The 15,227-nt window shown below is 42.8% G+C and overlaps 1 protein-coding gene across 1 annotated transcript; it reads left to right on the forward strand.

The window, feature by feature from the left end:
* Positions 1–3,745: 3,745 nt before the first annotated feature.
* LOC310783790 (uncharacterized protein) lies at positions 3,746–13,975 on the forward strand (the record flags this gene model as incomplete). The annotated part of the gene is made up of 3 exons (XM_083644694.1): positions 3,746–3,937; positions 5,007–5,729; positions 12,990–13,975. The coding sequence occupies exons 1-3, from the start codon at positions 3,766–3,768 to the stop codon at positions 13,973–13,975; spliced, it is 1,881 nt and encodes a 626-aa protein (XP_083500820.1). The 5' UTR covers positions 3,746–3,765.
* Between the last annotated feature and the right edge of the window lie 1,252 nt (positions 13,976–15,227).

Consider the following 15,227-nt stretch of genomic DNA (forward strand, 5'->3'; position numbering starts at 1 on the left):
GCTGTGACAGCCTGTCCCCTGGGACAGCTTCACCACATTATGTGCTCCCCGTTTCAGGACCCAGAACTACCCACCTCTTTATTACATTTTTTTCTTCCAGTGAGCGCCTGGTGAAAGGGTATTTTTGTAAGGAAATAACGGAATTGTCTTTGATTTCCGCATTCGTGCTGGTCACCTGGAAGCAGGGAAACCAAACCAATTATACAATTTCACTGCCAGTAAGAAGAGAAAAGCTACGGAACAAGTCGAAGGAAAAATATATTTGGTATCAAATCAGCAAGATTTTTTAGCACTCTGACCAAGCTCATGTCCCCCTACTCAAACAAAGAGGGCTTTGATTCAGGAGCCACAACAGCTTGTATTGATCAAATGTCCCTTCCTTTCTCCTCCCCCCTTCAGACACCCCACAGCCACCTGTCGTTGAGGAGGAGGTTCTCCTGGACCAGCAGCACTGTAACCAGCAGAGGAACTTCAGTCTGAGTCAAGAGGACCCAGAGCCTCCACAGATTAAAGAGGAACAGGAGGAACTCTGCACCAGTCAGGAGGGAGAGCAGCCTTTACTGTGGGAGGAGGCTGATATCTTTAAGTTGACTCCAGCTTATGATGGAAGTGACCACAGTGAACATCAGTCTCTGCATTCAGATCCTTACCAAACTCAGAGTGTAGCAGAGAAAGAGCCTCTAGCCAACATCTCATCTGAATCTGACAAACAGGGCTCTGCAGTATCAGAACCAGACAGTGACTGCCAGCTCCTCTCTCACAACCTTCATGTAGCTGAGAGTCAAGCTTACAACACACCCAGCTGTTGGAATGCAAGATCATCTAGGAGTACCTTGGCCTACTTGAAGATTCACACGAGAGGGCACACTGGTGAAAAGCCATTCAAACATGACTTCCGTGCACAGACGTCCAACCAGAAGTCTGACTTGGAAGAACACATGAGAACTCACACTGGGGAAAAGCCATTCAGATGCAGAGTTTGCGGGGAAGGATTCATCTCTCAATCTAACCACGACCAGCATGTTAGAATCCACACAGGCGACAAGCCGCATGCTTGCAACACCTGTGGGAAGAGATTCAGCCGTGGTGACAATTTGAAAACACACATGAGAGTTCACACAGGTGAGAAACCGTACAGCTGTGTCTACTGCGGGACGAGCTTTTCTGATCGTTCAACACTCACAAAGCATATCAGAGTGCATACAGGGGAGAAACCTTATGGATGTCTTTTTTGTGGGAAAAGATTTGCTGTCAGCAGCAATTTGAAACTGCACACCAGAACCCACACAGGGGAAAAGCCATATAAGTGCAGCACTTGTGGGGAAGCTTTTTCTAAAAACAAAGGCTTGAAAGAACACGTTCGCATCCATACAGAGGAAAAACCATAAAGGTGGTGAAGCACACGACTGCCCATACTGGAGTTGAGTACCAGGGCTCCAAAAGTGTCAAAAATACTTATAATAATAATAATAAGGCTGACAATTAAAAAATGTGAGCAAGATTGAACTAATAGAATCCCATAGTTTAGCAAGCCTACAATAAAATGTGGAGCTTCAGCAATGGCTTCATCTGCATCACCCAAGAGTATGCACACTTTAATTTCAACCAAAAACGTCACCATCTGATTTCACCAGTTGGTTTCCCTCTCTGGATGAAGTTGTGCTAATCAGTGGAATCAGCTGCTGTAGTGTTGAGCTGGAATGAAATCCAGCATACTGTTGATTCATAACGGCACATGATTGAAAACCACTGAGCTATAGACAGTTTCAACTTGACAACATTCAACACTATTACTGTGTCTGCTACTGTTACTTTGTGGCCCTCATCCTTCATTACAGATGCAAAAATGATTTGAAGAAGCTCACAATGTAACACTGTTGTTCAGTGTGGAAACCCTGTAGGACCCACGGTGCATGTTCAATTCTATGCGCTGAAGCACTGAGACACAGGTAAATTAGGCCTACCTAATTCCAATAACGTTTATACCACACGTTGAAGTAACCTACGGTTAATGTTTGTAGAGTAGCAAAGCCAAGTTAGGTCTGTAAATCCCTGTTACTAACTGGAATGTTAATTTTCACACGGAATGGTGCAATATGCACATCAGACGCATGTCATTTTAGATCCATTTATGTACAGTATACCATCCATGACAGTAAGCAACTTTTGATTTTGTGCCTCTCTTACCAGACTGACCTTTCAAGATATAGTTTACCAATATGTAGAATATCTTGCTGTAGGTTGAATTTTTTACATATTTATTTTTGTTATTTAGTTATCGCTTTTCTTTTCGCTCATATTTCTTTCTCCATTGATGCTATCAAGGAAAAACTTTAAATAAATGACATTGATGTTAATTGCACTTTCTCTGGAATTCATATTTTTGGAAATAATTTGTCCAATATATTTGTAATTTCTGTTCAATTTCCAATTCTATACAAAGAAGTGCTGTTTGGGTTTCTGCATTTTTTCAGAACAACATTATAATGTTATACATCTTTTTTATTATCCTAGCAAAATTTTCACAAAAGTTAATTTTCTAACTACCTTTATTGTTATTTTTACAAGTGAAATGCAACAACAAACTATTCAGCACTCAAAGCATTCGCTGTTTAGTTTAGTTTAGTTTATTTCGGTCAATTTCACAAGTACAGCTCAATACAGTTGTGATTAAAGAAAAGCAAGAAAACAAAATAAGAGAACAAACAGTGATTGCTGGTTGGGTGTATACAAGCCTGAAAAGATCTGACCGAAAAGGAGTAGGCTGAAGCAAACGCTTATAGCGCCTACCCTTTAAAAACTCTTAATGTGTAAATTATATTATATAGTATATTATAACTGTCTGAACTGCTGAACCTCTTTTTATTTCATTTGATCTTTTGTCCTTCTTATTCCCTTTGATTTCATTGTATATTTTTATTTACACCTCTCACACTATAGTGTGTTCTATGGCCATGGTGGTCAGTTTGACCCTTTTGAAGTTTATGTGCAATAACTTTGTTGAATTAAAAAATAATACATTGCTGATGTTACCTCATTTTTCTTAAAGGTGTCTGTATTTTCATTTACACAAAAGGCAATGAATTATATATATATTCGGTCATTTTGACCGAACTAAATTCCCCAGGGTTCTATCTTTTTACATAGTTGTAGATTTGAACAACTTTGGTCTTTTCCCCCCATCTTTTTAAAAGATATCTTAACACAACAGATGCATTCATCTCTCAGGGTAATTGTCCCTTTTTTAAACTTGTTAAAATGCACACTTTGGTGTTTTTCCGTCTTTTTAAAAGACATCTTAAAACAGTAGCTGTTTCTGTTTCTCAATGTCAAAATCCCATGGTCAAAATGCATTCATCTCTCAATCTATTCTAGAGGAAGCAGTACAGTCTAGCTCAGTTTCCCCACAAGAAGTTGCACAAGAACAGACGGGCACTAACTGGAGTTTTTGTTCCGAGTTGACGTGTTGTCTACCGTGCAGCGTTTTTGTAATCTTTGCTCTGTGATATAAGCGTGTGTCTTATGGCGTTGTTGTAGTTATAATGATACACCCCTAGTGAGTGTAACTAATAATAAAACACGATATTAGGAACTCTTCTGTATAAAATAGTGTGTAACATTATATAGAGTCCGGCGGAAGTAGCTAAAACAGACAGCTGAACATAGCTAGCTCTGTTGCTAGCGCCCTCCAACAGCTAGCTAGTCTGGTAGCTGAGTGTCGGATCTGCGTTTCTCGTAAAGTATCTCTCGTCTACTTGAGTGGAAATGTCTACAGTTCAGAGTTTGAGGACGTTCGTCAACGAGCGACTAACTGCGGCTGCTGAGGAAATATTAGGAGTGTTTGTAAAAACTGTACTAGAGTACGAGGAAGAGATCGACCGACAGCGCAGGGTGCTGGATGTCGTTTTGAGGCCTGAGATAAAGCCACACAGAACAGGTTGGTAAAATCACAATGCTCTTAGTGAAACAAAGAGAAAATCTGTCACATATTTGTATTAAAGGTTGCAGCAGCCCGATGTGTGTGTGTGTGTGTGTGTGTGTGTGTGTGTGTGTGTGTGTGTGTGTGTGTGTGTGTGTGTGTGTGTGTGTGTGTGTGTGTGTGTGTGTGTGTGTGTGTGTGTGTGTGTGCGTGCGCGCGCGCGCGCGTGTGTGTGTGTGTGTGTGTGTGTGTGTGTGTGTGTGTGCGTGTGCTGGACTCAGTGTTGTGCTGTATATATCAAAAATCAGACAAGCCATATGACTTAGCCACCTTGTGGCTTTAACTTTTTGTAGCATGTAACCTCATCTTCGTCTAAATGTCCTCCGAATATGGGACAATTTGAGGAAGACTAAGACACACTAAGACCTGTATACCTAGTTTAGAAGAAGAAGAAAAAAAATCCAACCAGAAATTATAATTAGAAAATAATTCCAAAAATACAGATGCCTTGCTTGTATCCAATATGCCTAATTGCCTATGGTAAGAAAATACAGACGATTTCTAACTTTAAGCCAGCTATCATTTTGATGATATTATATTTATTTATTATAGTTATTTATTTCCAGTTGCCATGTCATAAAAAGTGCCAGTCAACTGGGAGCAGGGAAACTACCAATTCGCTGCCAATAAAAGTGGGAGTGTCGTGGCACAAAGAGCTGTGTCCTGTGGAAAATCTGAAGCAACCAATTAGAGAGCAGCCTCACCTCACATGCTTGCCAAAATTTGAAGGACTCATTATACACATTCATTTAGCCAGCGACCTGCACCCAGGAAGTATATTAACACAGATTGGATTTTTTTTAATGAATGCTGACAGGCATATTTATTTATTGGTCTTATAATTACTTTGTTTAGGCTATGTTTAACATGTTTAAGTAGACATTTTCTCTAGTCAGAGGGGGCGGTGCCAGAGTTCTATTGGCACTCTGACCAAGCTTGGGTCCCCCTACTCAAACAAAGAGGACTTTGAAGGAGCCACAACATCTTGTATTGATCAAATGTCCCTTCCTTTCTCCTCCCCCTACAGACACCCCACAGCCATCTATCGTTAAGGAGGAGGTTCTCCTGGACCAGCAGCACTGTAACCAGCAGAGGAACTTCAGTCTGGGTCAAGAGGACCCAGAGCCTCCACACATTAAAGAGGAACAGGAGGAACTCTGCACCAGTCAGGAGGGAGAGCAGCCTTTACTGTGGGAGGAGGCTGATATCTTTAAGTTGACTCCTGCTTGTGATGGAAGTGACCACAGTGAACATCAGTCTCTGCATTCAGATCCTTACCAAACTCAGAGTGTAGCAGAGAAAGAGCCTCTAGCCAACATCTCATCTGAATCTGACAGAGAGGGCTCTGCAGTATCAGAACCAGACAGTGACTGTCAGATCCTCTCTCCCAACCTTCATGTAGCTGAGAGCCAAGCTTACAACACATCCAGCTGTGAGAACGCAGGATCAACTACGAGTACCTTGGCCTACTTAAACATTCACATGAGAGCGCACACTGGTGAAAAGCCATTCAAACCTGACTTTTGTGCACAAATGTCCAACCAGAAGTCTGAATTGGAAGAACACACGAGAACTCACACAGAGGAAAAGCCATTCAGATGCAGAGTTTGCGGGGAAGGATTCAACTCTCAATCAAACCACGACCAGCATGTTAGAATCCACACAGGCGACAAGCCGCATGCTTGCAACATCTGTGGGAAGAGATTCAGCCGTGGTGACAATTTGAAAACGCACATGAGAGTTCACACAGGTGAGAAACCGTACAGCTGTGTCTACTGCGGGACGAGCTTTTCTGATCGTTCGACTCTGACAAAGCATATCCGAGTGCACACAGGGGAGAAACCTTATGGATGTGTTTTGTGTGGGAAAAGATTTGCTCGCAGCAGCAATTTGAAAAAGCACATCAGAACCCACACAGGGGAAAAGCCATAAGTGCAGCACTTGTGGGAAAGCTTTTGCTAAAAACAAAGGCTTGAGAGGAACACGTTCGGACCCATACAGAGGAAAAAGCATAAATGTGCAGTTTCTGTGGAGAAGGGTTCAGCTGCAGATCAAACCTGAAGAAGCACACGACTGTCCATACTGGAGTTGAGTACCAGCTACCAGGGCTCAAAAAGTGTCAAAAACACTTAAATAACAAGATTGAACTAAGAGAATCCCATAGAGAACACTGTACAGTAACTACCAGCCTCCCCCCATCCCCCTTCCCCCCAATACATATTGGTGGGCATCCAACCAACGCACAACTGTAGTTTGGCAAGTGTGTAATAGAATGTGGAGCTTCATCAATGGCTTCATCTGTATCAGACAAGAGTACGCACACTTTCATTTCAACCAAACACTTCACCATCTGATTTCACCAGTTGGTTTCCCTCTCTGGATGACGTTGTGCTAATCAGTGGAATCGGCTGCTGTAGTGTTGAGCTGGAATGAAAACGTGCATCCTGTTGATTCGTAACGGCACATGATTGAACACCACTGAGCTATAGACGCTTTCAACTTGACATTGTTGACAACAGAAATATTCTAAATTGCCCCTAGCTAACTTCCTGTTGCGGTGTATACAGTATGCTGCCAATACAATAGCTGACAGGAAATAAGCTAGGTTTCAAACTGTTCCCTAGCAACACAATTCCATGAAAACATTCTATTGACAGATTAACAATTTTGGAAAAAATAAGCATGATAAATCAGCTTGAAGTGTAAATGTGCGTGTTTTTTTTTTTTTTTTTTTTTTTTAGTTTTTCTTTTCTTTTTTCAAAAAAATAAAAGCTCTGCAGAGCGGTTGACAAACAGGGACTTGGGACTTGGTTGGCATGTTAGTCTGGAAATAACCATTTAACACTATTACGGTTTCTACTACTGTTACTTTGTGGCCCTCATCCTTGATTACAGATGCAAAAATGATTTGAAGAATCCACGCTGTTCACAGTGTGGAAACCCTGTAGGACCCACGCTGCATGTTCAATTCTATGCGCTGAAACACTGAGACACAGGTAAATTAGGCCTACCCAATTAACGTTTATACCACATGTTAAAGTCACCTACTGTTAGGGCAGCATACACGGTTTACTGTTTGCGAATCCTAGTTACTAACTATGGAATGTTAATTTTACATTTTTGTTTTCACACCAGGAGAGACACTCCAAATGGCATGATGCACACATCATACGCATTAGGTCATTTTAGATCCATTTATGTACAGTCAGCAACTTTAGATTTTGTCCCTCTCTTACCTGAGTGACTGACGTATAGAGATATAGTTTAACAATTATGTTGAATATTTTGCAATAGGTTGTATTTTATATTATTTATTTTTGTTATTTATTTAGTTATTGTATTTTCATTTCCCCCCCCCCCCCAGTTCAATTATATTTTAAAGTGTTAAAACAATTAATTTTTTCTTAAGTACAATAAATGCATGGTGTTCCCAAAGTCAATGAGTAATCGTGTCAAATAATCGTGATCTCAATATCTAAACTAGATGGGCACGCGGAGAGCTGAGTCTTCCGCCAAGGCCACTTGCTTGTTCGTGAGTCACGAGTCAGATCCAAATGTAATGGCTTCTTCCTTGGCCCATGGTTCACCCTTCAATGTGTCATCAAAATCAGGCCAGTAGTTTTCCGTAATCCTGCTGACAAGCAAATGGCACCGAAAACATCATCTCCTTGGCGGAGGTGTGACTATGCTTTTTAGGTTAATCGAGCAGCCCTAGAATAAATCAATACATGAGTTGGGTCGTAGTAGGCCCAGTTCAAGGGTTGCTGGTTTAGGGTTCGGGTTTAGAGAGTAGGCTACCCTAGCCCGCCATAGTGCCCCTGCCTGAGCAAATACTGAACATTAGCTATATACTGTGAAACAACTAGGGCAGCAGACACATGTGTTTGTCCAACAGTCCACTTATCCAGAAGTTTACCGTCTGCTTTCAGTATTTGACCTGCTAACTGGATAAGTTTACCGTCTGCTTTCAGTATTTGACCTGCTAACTGGATAAGTTTACCGTCTGCTTTCAGTATTTGACCTGCTGACTGGATAAGTTTACCGTCTGCTTTCAGTATTTGACCTGCTGACTGGATAAGTTTACCGTCTGCTTTCAGTATTTGACCTGCTGACTGGATAAGTTTACCGTCTGCTTTCAATATTTGACCTGCTGACTGGATAAGTTTACCGTCTGCTTTCAGTATTTGACCTGCTAACTGGATAAGTTTACCGTCTGCTTTCAGTATTTGACCTGCTGACTGGATAAGTTTACCGTCTGCTTTCAGTATTTGACCTGCTAACTGGATAAGTTTACTGTCTGCTTTCAGTATTTGACCTGCTAACTGGATAAGTTTACCGTCTGCTTTCAGTATTTGACCTGCTGACTGGATGAGTTTACCGTCTGCTTTCAGTATTTGACCTGCTAACTGGATAAGTTTACTGTCTGCTTTCAGTATTTGACCTGCTAACTGGATAAGTTTACCGTCTGCTTTCAGTATTTGACCTGCTGACTGGATAAGTTTACCGTCTGCTTTCAGTATTTGACCTGCTAACTGGATAAGTTTACCGTCTGCTTTCAGTATTTGACCTGCTAACTGGATAAGTTTACCGTCTGCTTTCAGTATTTGACCTGCTGACTGGATAAGTTTACCGTCTGCTTTCAGTATTTGACCTGCTAACTGGATAAGTTTACTGTCTGCTTTCAGTATTTGACCTGCTAACTGGATAAGTTTACCGTCTGCTTTCAGTATTTGACCTGCTGACTGGATAAGTTTACTGTCTGCTTTCAGTATTTGACCTGCTAACTGGATAAGTTTACCGTCTGCTTTCAGTATTTGACCTGCTGACTGGATAAGTTTACTGTCTGCTTTCAGTATTTGACCTGCTAACTGTAAGTTTACCGTCTGCTTTCAGTATTTGACCTGCTAACTTGGATAAGTTTACCGTCTGCTTTCAGTATTTTACCTGCTAACTGGATAAGTTTACCGTCTGCTTTCAGTATTTGATCTGCTGACTGGATAAGTTTACCGTCTGCTTTCAGTATTTGACCTGCTGACTGGATAAGTTTACCATCTGCTTTCAGTATTTGACCTGCTGACTGGATAAGTTTACCATCTGCTTTCAGTATTTGACCTGCTGACTGGATAAGTTTTACGTCTGCTTTCAGTATTTGACCTGCTGACTGGATAAGTTTACCGTCTGCTTTCAGTATTTGACCTGCTGACTGGATAAGTTTACCATCTGCTTTCAGTATTTGACCTGCTGACTGGATAAGTTTACCGTCTGCTTTCAGTATTTGACCTGCTGACTGGATAAGTTTACCGTCTGCTTTCAGTATTTGACCTGCTGACTGGATAAGTTTACTGTCTGCTTTCAGTATTTGACCTGCTGACTGGATAAGTTTTACGTCTGCTTTCAGTATTTGACCTGCTGACTGGATAAGTTTACCGTCTGCTTTCAGTATTTGACCTGCTGACTGGATAAGTTTACCGTCTGCTTTCAGTATTTGACCTGCTAACTGGATAAGTTTACTGTCTGCTTTCAGTATTTGACCTGCTGACTGGATACGTTTACTGTCTGCTTTCAGTATTTGACCTGCTAACTGGATAAGTTTACCATCTGCTTTCAGTATTTGACCTGCTAACTTGGATAAGTTTACCGTCTGCTTTCAGTATTTGACCTGCTGACTGGATAAGTTTACCGTCTGCTTTCAGTATTTTACCTGCTAACTGGATAAGTTTACCATCTGCTTTCAGTATTTGACCTGCTAATTTGGATAAGTTTACTGTCTGCTTTCAGTATTTGACCTGCTGACTGGATAAGTTTACCGTCTGCTTTCAGTATTTGACCTGCTAACTTGGATAAGTTTACTGTCTGCTTTCAGTATTTGACCTGCTGACTGGATAAGTTTACCGTCTGCTTTCAGTATTTGACCTGCTAACTTGGATAAGTTTACTGTCTGCTTTCAGTATTTGACCTGCTGACTGGATACGTTTGCTGTCTGCTTTCAGTATTTGACCTGCTGACTGGATAAGTTTACCATCTGCTTTCAGTATTTGACCTGCTGACTGGATACGTTTACTGTCTGCTTTCAGTATTTGACCTGCTAACTGGATAAGTTTACCGTCTGCTTTCAGTCTTTGACCTGCTAACTGGATAAGTTTACCGTCTGCTTTCAGTATTTGACCTGCCTACTTGGATAAGTTTACCGTCTGCTTTCAGTATTTGACCTGCTTACTTGGATTAGTTTACCGTCTGCTTTCAGTATTTCACCTGCTTACTTGGATTAGTTTACCGTCTGCTTTCAGTATTTGTCTAGTCTCGCTAGCCAGCCTCCTCTACCTTCCGTCCGAGGAGTCTGGCGCCGCAGGTCTCCATAACTGGGATAAACCCTCCTCTGCTCTACTCTGCTCTCCCATTGGAAGCGTCGATTTCAGACGCTGCCGGATTTCCGCTCCCCGCTTAAGAAGCTCTGTCATTGGCTCCGACCATGTCAATCAGAGCGGCTTCCGCTCCCTCCTCCCTGTGTGTTGCTGTAAATAGTCCCCTGCCGCCTCAGGGTAAACAACAATGCTAACTAGCTAGCAAGCTAACGGCAGAAACCTACACGCTAGCTCGTTGCTACACGCTGAAAACGGCAAGTTGGATTGTTTGAAACTATTTTCCAAGGGCACTGCCGCTAAGCGCCGCCCATCGCAATCCCACTATGGAGACCTGCGGCGCCAGACTCCTCGGACGGAAGGGAGAGGAGGCTGGCTAGCGAGACTAGTATTTGTCTGACCTGCTGACTGGACAAGTTTACCGTCTGAGTGATTTCAGTATTTGACCGGCTGACTGGATTGTTAGTAGAGAATCGGTCTTGAGGTTTTCCTGCCAAAGTGGACACACAGACAAAAACACAGCTACGAGCCTAATAATTGTACAAGGTGTGGACAAAAGTGCAAAGTGAAAATTCTCTATGCTAGTGGGAACCAGGTGCCGAGTCTGGCTAAACAAAGTGTGGACAGCTCCTCATTGAGTCGACTTCAAGGTAATCGTTTCACGATCAGAGAGAGAGAGAGAGCGGCTCTTTCAGTTCAAATAATGTCGCTGTGAGTTCCATGAAGAAGACGCAGAATAGAATGTTAACAACACAGATCAAAGTGGCTTACCTTCCCTCACACAGCGCTGCTCAGGTCAAGCACTGGGAGGGAATACACAGGAGCAGAGTACACTTTCTATTATGGGTGTGCTCACACACACACACACACACACGTACGTACGTGCGTGTGTGTGGAGCCTGTGTGTATATGTACATCTCATTGTGTGTGTGTTTGTTCCAGAAGTTGAAGCTGTGTTATATGAGGATGTGTTAATGTGTCTGTGAGTGTGTGCTTAGCCTATAGGGTCATAGTGTGTGTGTGTGTGTGCACACGTGCGTGTGTGTTTTATCAGTTGTGCTAAAGGTCCATCAGGAAGACTTTATTGCTGCATTAGAAGTGTTAAAGGAGCAGCTACCATTCTCCAGCAGGAATCAGCTGGGAGAGCGGTTACCATGGAAACGCAGCAGTGGAAGAAGTACAGTAAACACACTCCTCCTTACTTAATAAATCAAAGTAGAATTAGTAGTAAGTAGTAGTAGGAATAAAACTACATTAAAATGTAAGTGTGCGCTATAGGAGAGAGTTGGATGAAGTTCAGCGTTAACATCAACATGGAGCCAACATGGCCGCTCCAGAGTAGGGATGGGTATCGTTCAGAGATGAAACGATATGGAAATTTAACATCGCGATTATAGTCACCAAAATGATCACGCTTATTATCAGTATTATCACGGTATTGTTCAAATGTGCTGAAAATGTTCAAAAAGTACTAATACACTCGGAAATAATTTCGCCAAGTTTTATATTGAAAACTCGGACCCAAAAAGGATTGATACACTGAAATCATTTCTCCAAGGTCTGCATCTGGGAGACGGTTGCCAACTTTGGTTGATGATGGACAGTATTTACCATGTTCTTCAAAGTGTACGGCTAAAACGTAAGGAATTTGATCACGGTTAACGTTTCATCCCTAGTATTGAGAGTGATAAATAATGTCATGTTGAAAAGGGCAGCAATTCATTGGTTTTCCCTGGTCCACTGTCATTTTGGACCAAGCCAGTCCACTGCCTGCATCAGGTTTTTACACTAGTGGTTCTCAATCTTTTTCACATTGACGACCACAGGTCTGACCCCCATTTGATACCTTGTTGTCCCTCCGTAGACCGCAGGGACGCCCATCTGATAAGATTTGTTCTTCTCGAATTCAGGGGTGTCGACCTCAATTTCATCCCGTACAACATCAGCATTATGGTTGTACTCAAAGGGCCGGTTGTATATCTAAGGCAATATAAATATCTAGCCTACGTGTTATCATATTTCATATTGCCTCTGGTTCAATTATTATTGTTCTTTAGTAATACCTTAATTAATTAATAACTTAGCTAGCTCTGAAAGCAGAATTATAGGGAAAACAATGGCAAACAGACAACTAGTAGCCTACAACTTTTATTCAATTTAACAATGGCTATTTTTAGCCGTATTGCGGAGAATTGTATTGTGCAAATTGTATTCTTTGCAAGCTCTCGCGGGCCACATAAAATGAGGTGCCGGGCCGGATTTGGCCCCCGGGCCTTGAGTTGGACACATGTGTTCTAGATGTTTTATTACAGAGAATGTATGAAACCCATGAGGCTAGTCATATATTCTGTCATTGTGTTACTGTTGAAAATAAATGCTTCCCCTCTTTTGCTGGGGACCCCCTGGAACACCCTCAAGGACCCCTGGTGGCGATTAAAGAACCTCTTCCTGCATATTTACACACAACGATGTTCTTTATAGTTCTGCCAACTGCTCAAGGAGGAGTGTGTTTTATGTTGGGTATCAAACCAGCAGGACTTCTGTGTGCACTGTGATCAAACAAAGAGGGCTTTGATTCCATTTCTGATCGCAGGACCCCCAAGAGGTTGTATTGATCAAGTGTCCCTTCCTGTCTCCTCCCCCCCCTTCAGACCCCCCACAGCCACCTGTCATTCAGGAGGAGGTTCTCCTGGTCCAGCAGCACTGTAACCAGCAGAGGAACTTCAGTCTGGGTCAAGAGGACCCAGAGCCTCCACAGATTAAAGAGGAACGGGAGGAACTCTGCACCAGTCAGGAGGGAGAGCAGCCTTTACTGCAAGAGGAGGCTGAGCTCTTTAAGTTGACTCCAGCTTATGACGGAAGTCACCACCACAGTGAACATCAGTCGCTGCATTCAGATCCTTACCAAACTCCGAGTGTCGCAGATGAGATGAGAAGATGGCTCGTGCCTCCAGCATCTGAGGGCTCTGCTGCAGTATCGGAACCAGTCGGCGACCGCCAGGTCCTCTCTCACGACTGTCGTGTAGCTGAGAGCCAAGCTTACAACACATCCAGCTGTGAGAACGCAGGGTCAACACAGAATGCTGAGTACATGAGATCCCACGCGGGGGAAAAGCCTTTCACGTGTATCATTTGCAGAAAAGGATTCACTTGTCAGTGGAACCGTGACATGCATGTTAGAATCCACACAGGCGAGAAGCCACACACTTGCAACACCTGCGGGAAAAGCTTCACCCGTGCCGAGTATTTGAAGACGCACATGAGAGTTCACACAGGGGAGAAACCTTACAGCTGCGTCTACTGCGGGAAGAACTTTGCCCAAGGCTCATCTCTCACAAGCCATATCCGAGTGCATACAGGGGAGAAACCTTATAAATGTCTTTTGTGCGGGCAAAGTTTTGCCGTCAGCACAACTTTGAAATTTCACACCAGAACTCACACAGGGGAAAAGCCATATAAGTGCAGCACTTGTGGGAAAGCTTTCGCTCTAAAAACCTACCTGACGGAACACATGAGGACCCATACAGGGGAGAGGCCATTAAGATGTAGTGTCTGTGGAAAAGGGTTCACCGGCAGGTCCAACCTGAAGAGGCACATGAATGTCCATACCAAAGTAGCACAGAGTAGCAGTGTTTAAAAAGTGTTGCAGTGCTTTACAGTATATTATGAAATGTTTTCCACAATCACTTCTGTTATTTGAAGTTTCCGTTTTGGTCTCGTTTGAAGACCTGGGGCCTGTGTCTCACCATGAAGTAGGATTAACGGGTTAGCAATGCAGTTTTGTTGCCCAACCCTGGCTTTAAATGGCAGGTGTGCTTCTGTTGTACATTAGAGATATAGACAGGACAGGGGGTGATGGGCAACTGAGATCCCATGCCAAATTCAATGATTTTACATTTTTAGTTTTTATAATCTAGTTGTCCTTTTCTGTGCTGAATCTTATTACTTTTTTAATGTTACAAAATAATCTCTGCAGGGCAGTTGTCAATCCAAGGGACTGATGGCTCAGTTGCAGTGTTAGAATTGAAATAAGTGTTTGTCACTATTACTGTGGAAAGCATCATCCTGTCGTTAATTACAAATGCAAGTCATACTTGTGCCCCGCATCCTCCAGGCTCGCCCTGCTGGGGTGTGCCCTGCCTGCGGGGCTTTGAGTCACGCCCCCCCCCCCATCCATTACCCTAACCTCCCACACCCTTCCCTGTTTTAAGTCTGCCAGAACACATAAATACTCACTCCCCCTTCTCATTTTATTCCTTTCTTTTTTTTCTCTTGTCTGTTTATTATTATTATTACTATTAATAATAACTGGACTGGAATAATGAACAGACAAACCCGTCTTTAGCAGTGGTCAGCTGTCTTGTGTACAGCGCCCAGGGACCATCTTCAAACGTCGTCACTGGTCAGATGATCTTCTGCATGGGGTCCATACTGATGCTGTATGGAGGAACCCGCAGGGGAGCACGGGGGAGAACATGCAAACTTCACAAAGAAAGCCCCTTTTGACGAGATAGCCCCCCTGGGCCATAGGGACTGAAGACATGGGGGGGGACACCCTCAGCGTCCCAAGTGGGAATCGAACCCAGGACCTTCTAGCTAAGAGGCGACAGTGCTGCGCCACTGTGCCTGTGTGGTTATGTTTTTGTGGCCTTCTCTCTCTTTTGTTGCTCACCTCACCAATGTCAGTCATACCATGCCTTAATGTCGTGTCATGTCCAGTCTTGTATGTAATGAAATGTCCACTCGTTTATTGTTTTTGGCAAATTAAATAAAGTAAAAAAATCCCTTTGCTGTTTTTGCAGTGGAAGTTTACCATCACCTTGCGTCCATATTGCACTACTAAGTTAGTTTTCCGTTACAGAGGAATAGCTCAGGCTATATGTTGCAAT

This window comes from Poromitra crassiceps (genome assembly GCF_964638095.1).
Source record: "Poromitra crassiceps genome assembly, chromosome: 10".
In the NCBI taxonomy this organism is placed as follows: Eukaryota; Metazoa; Chordata; class Actinopteri; order Beryciformes; family Melamphaidae; genus Poromitra; species Poromitra crassiceps.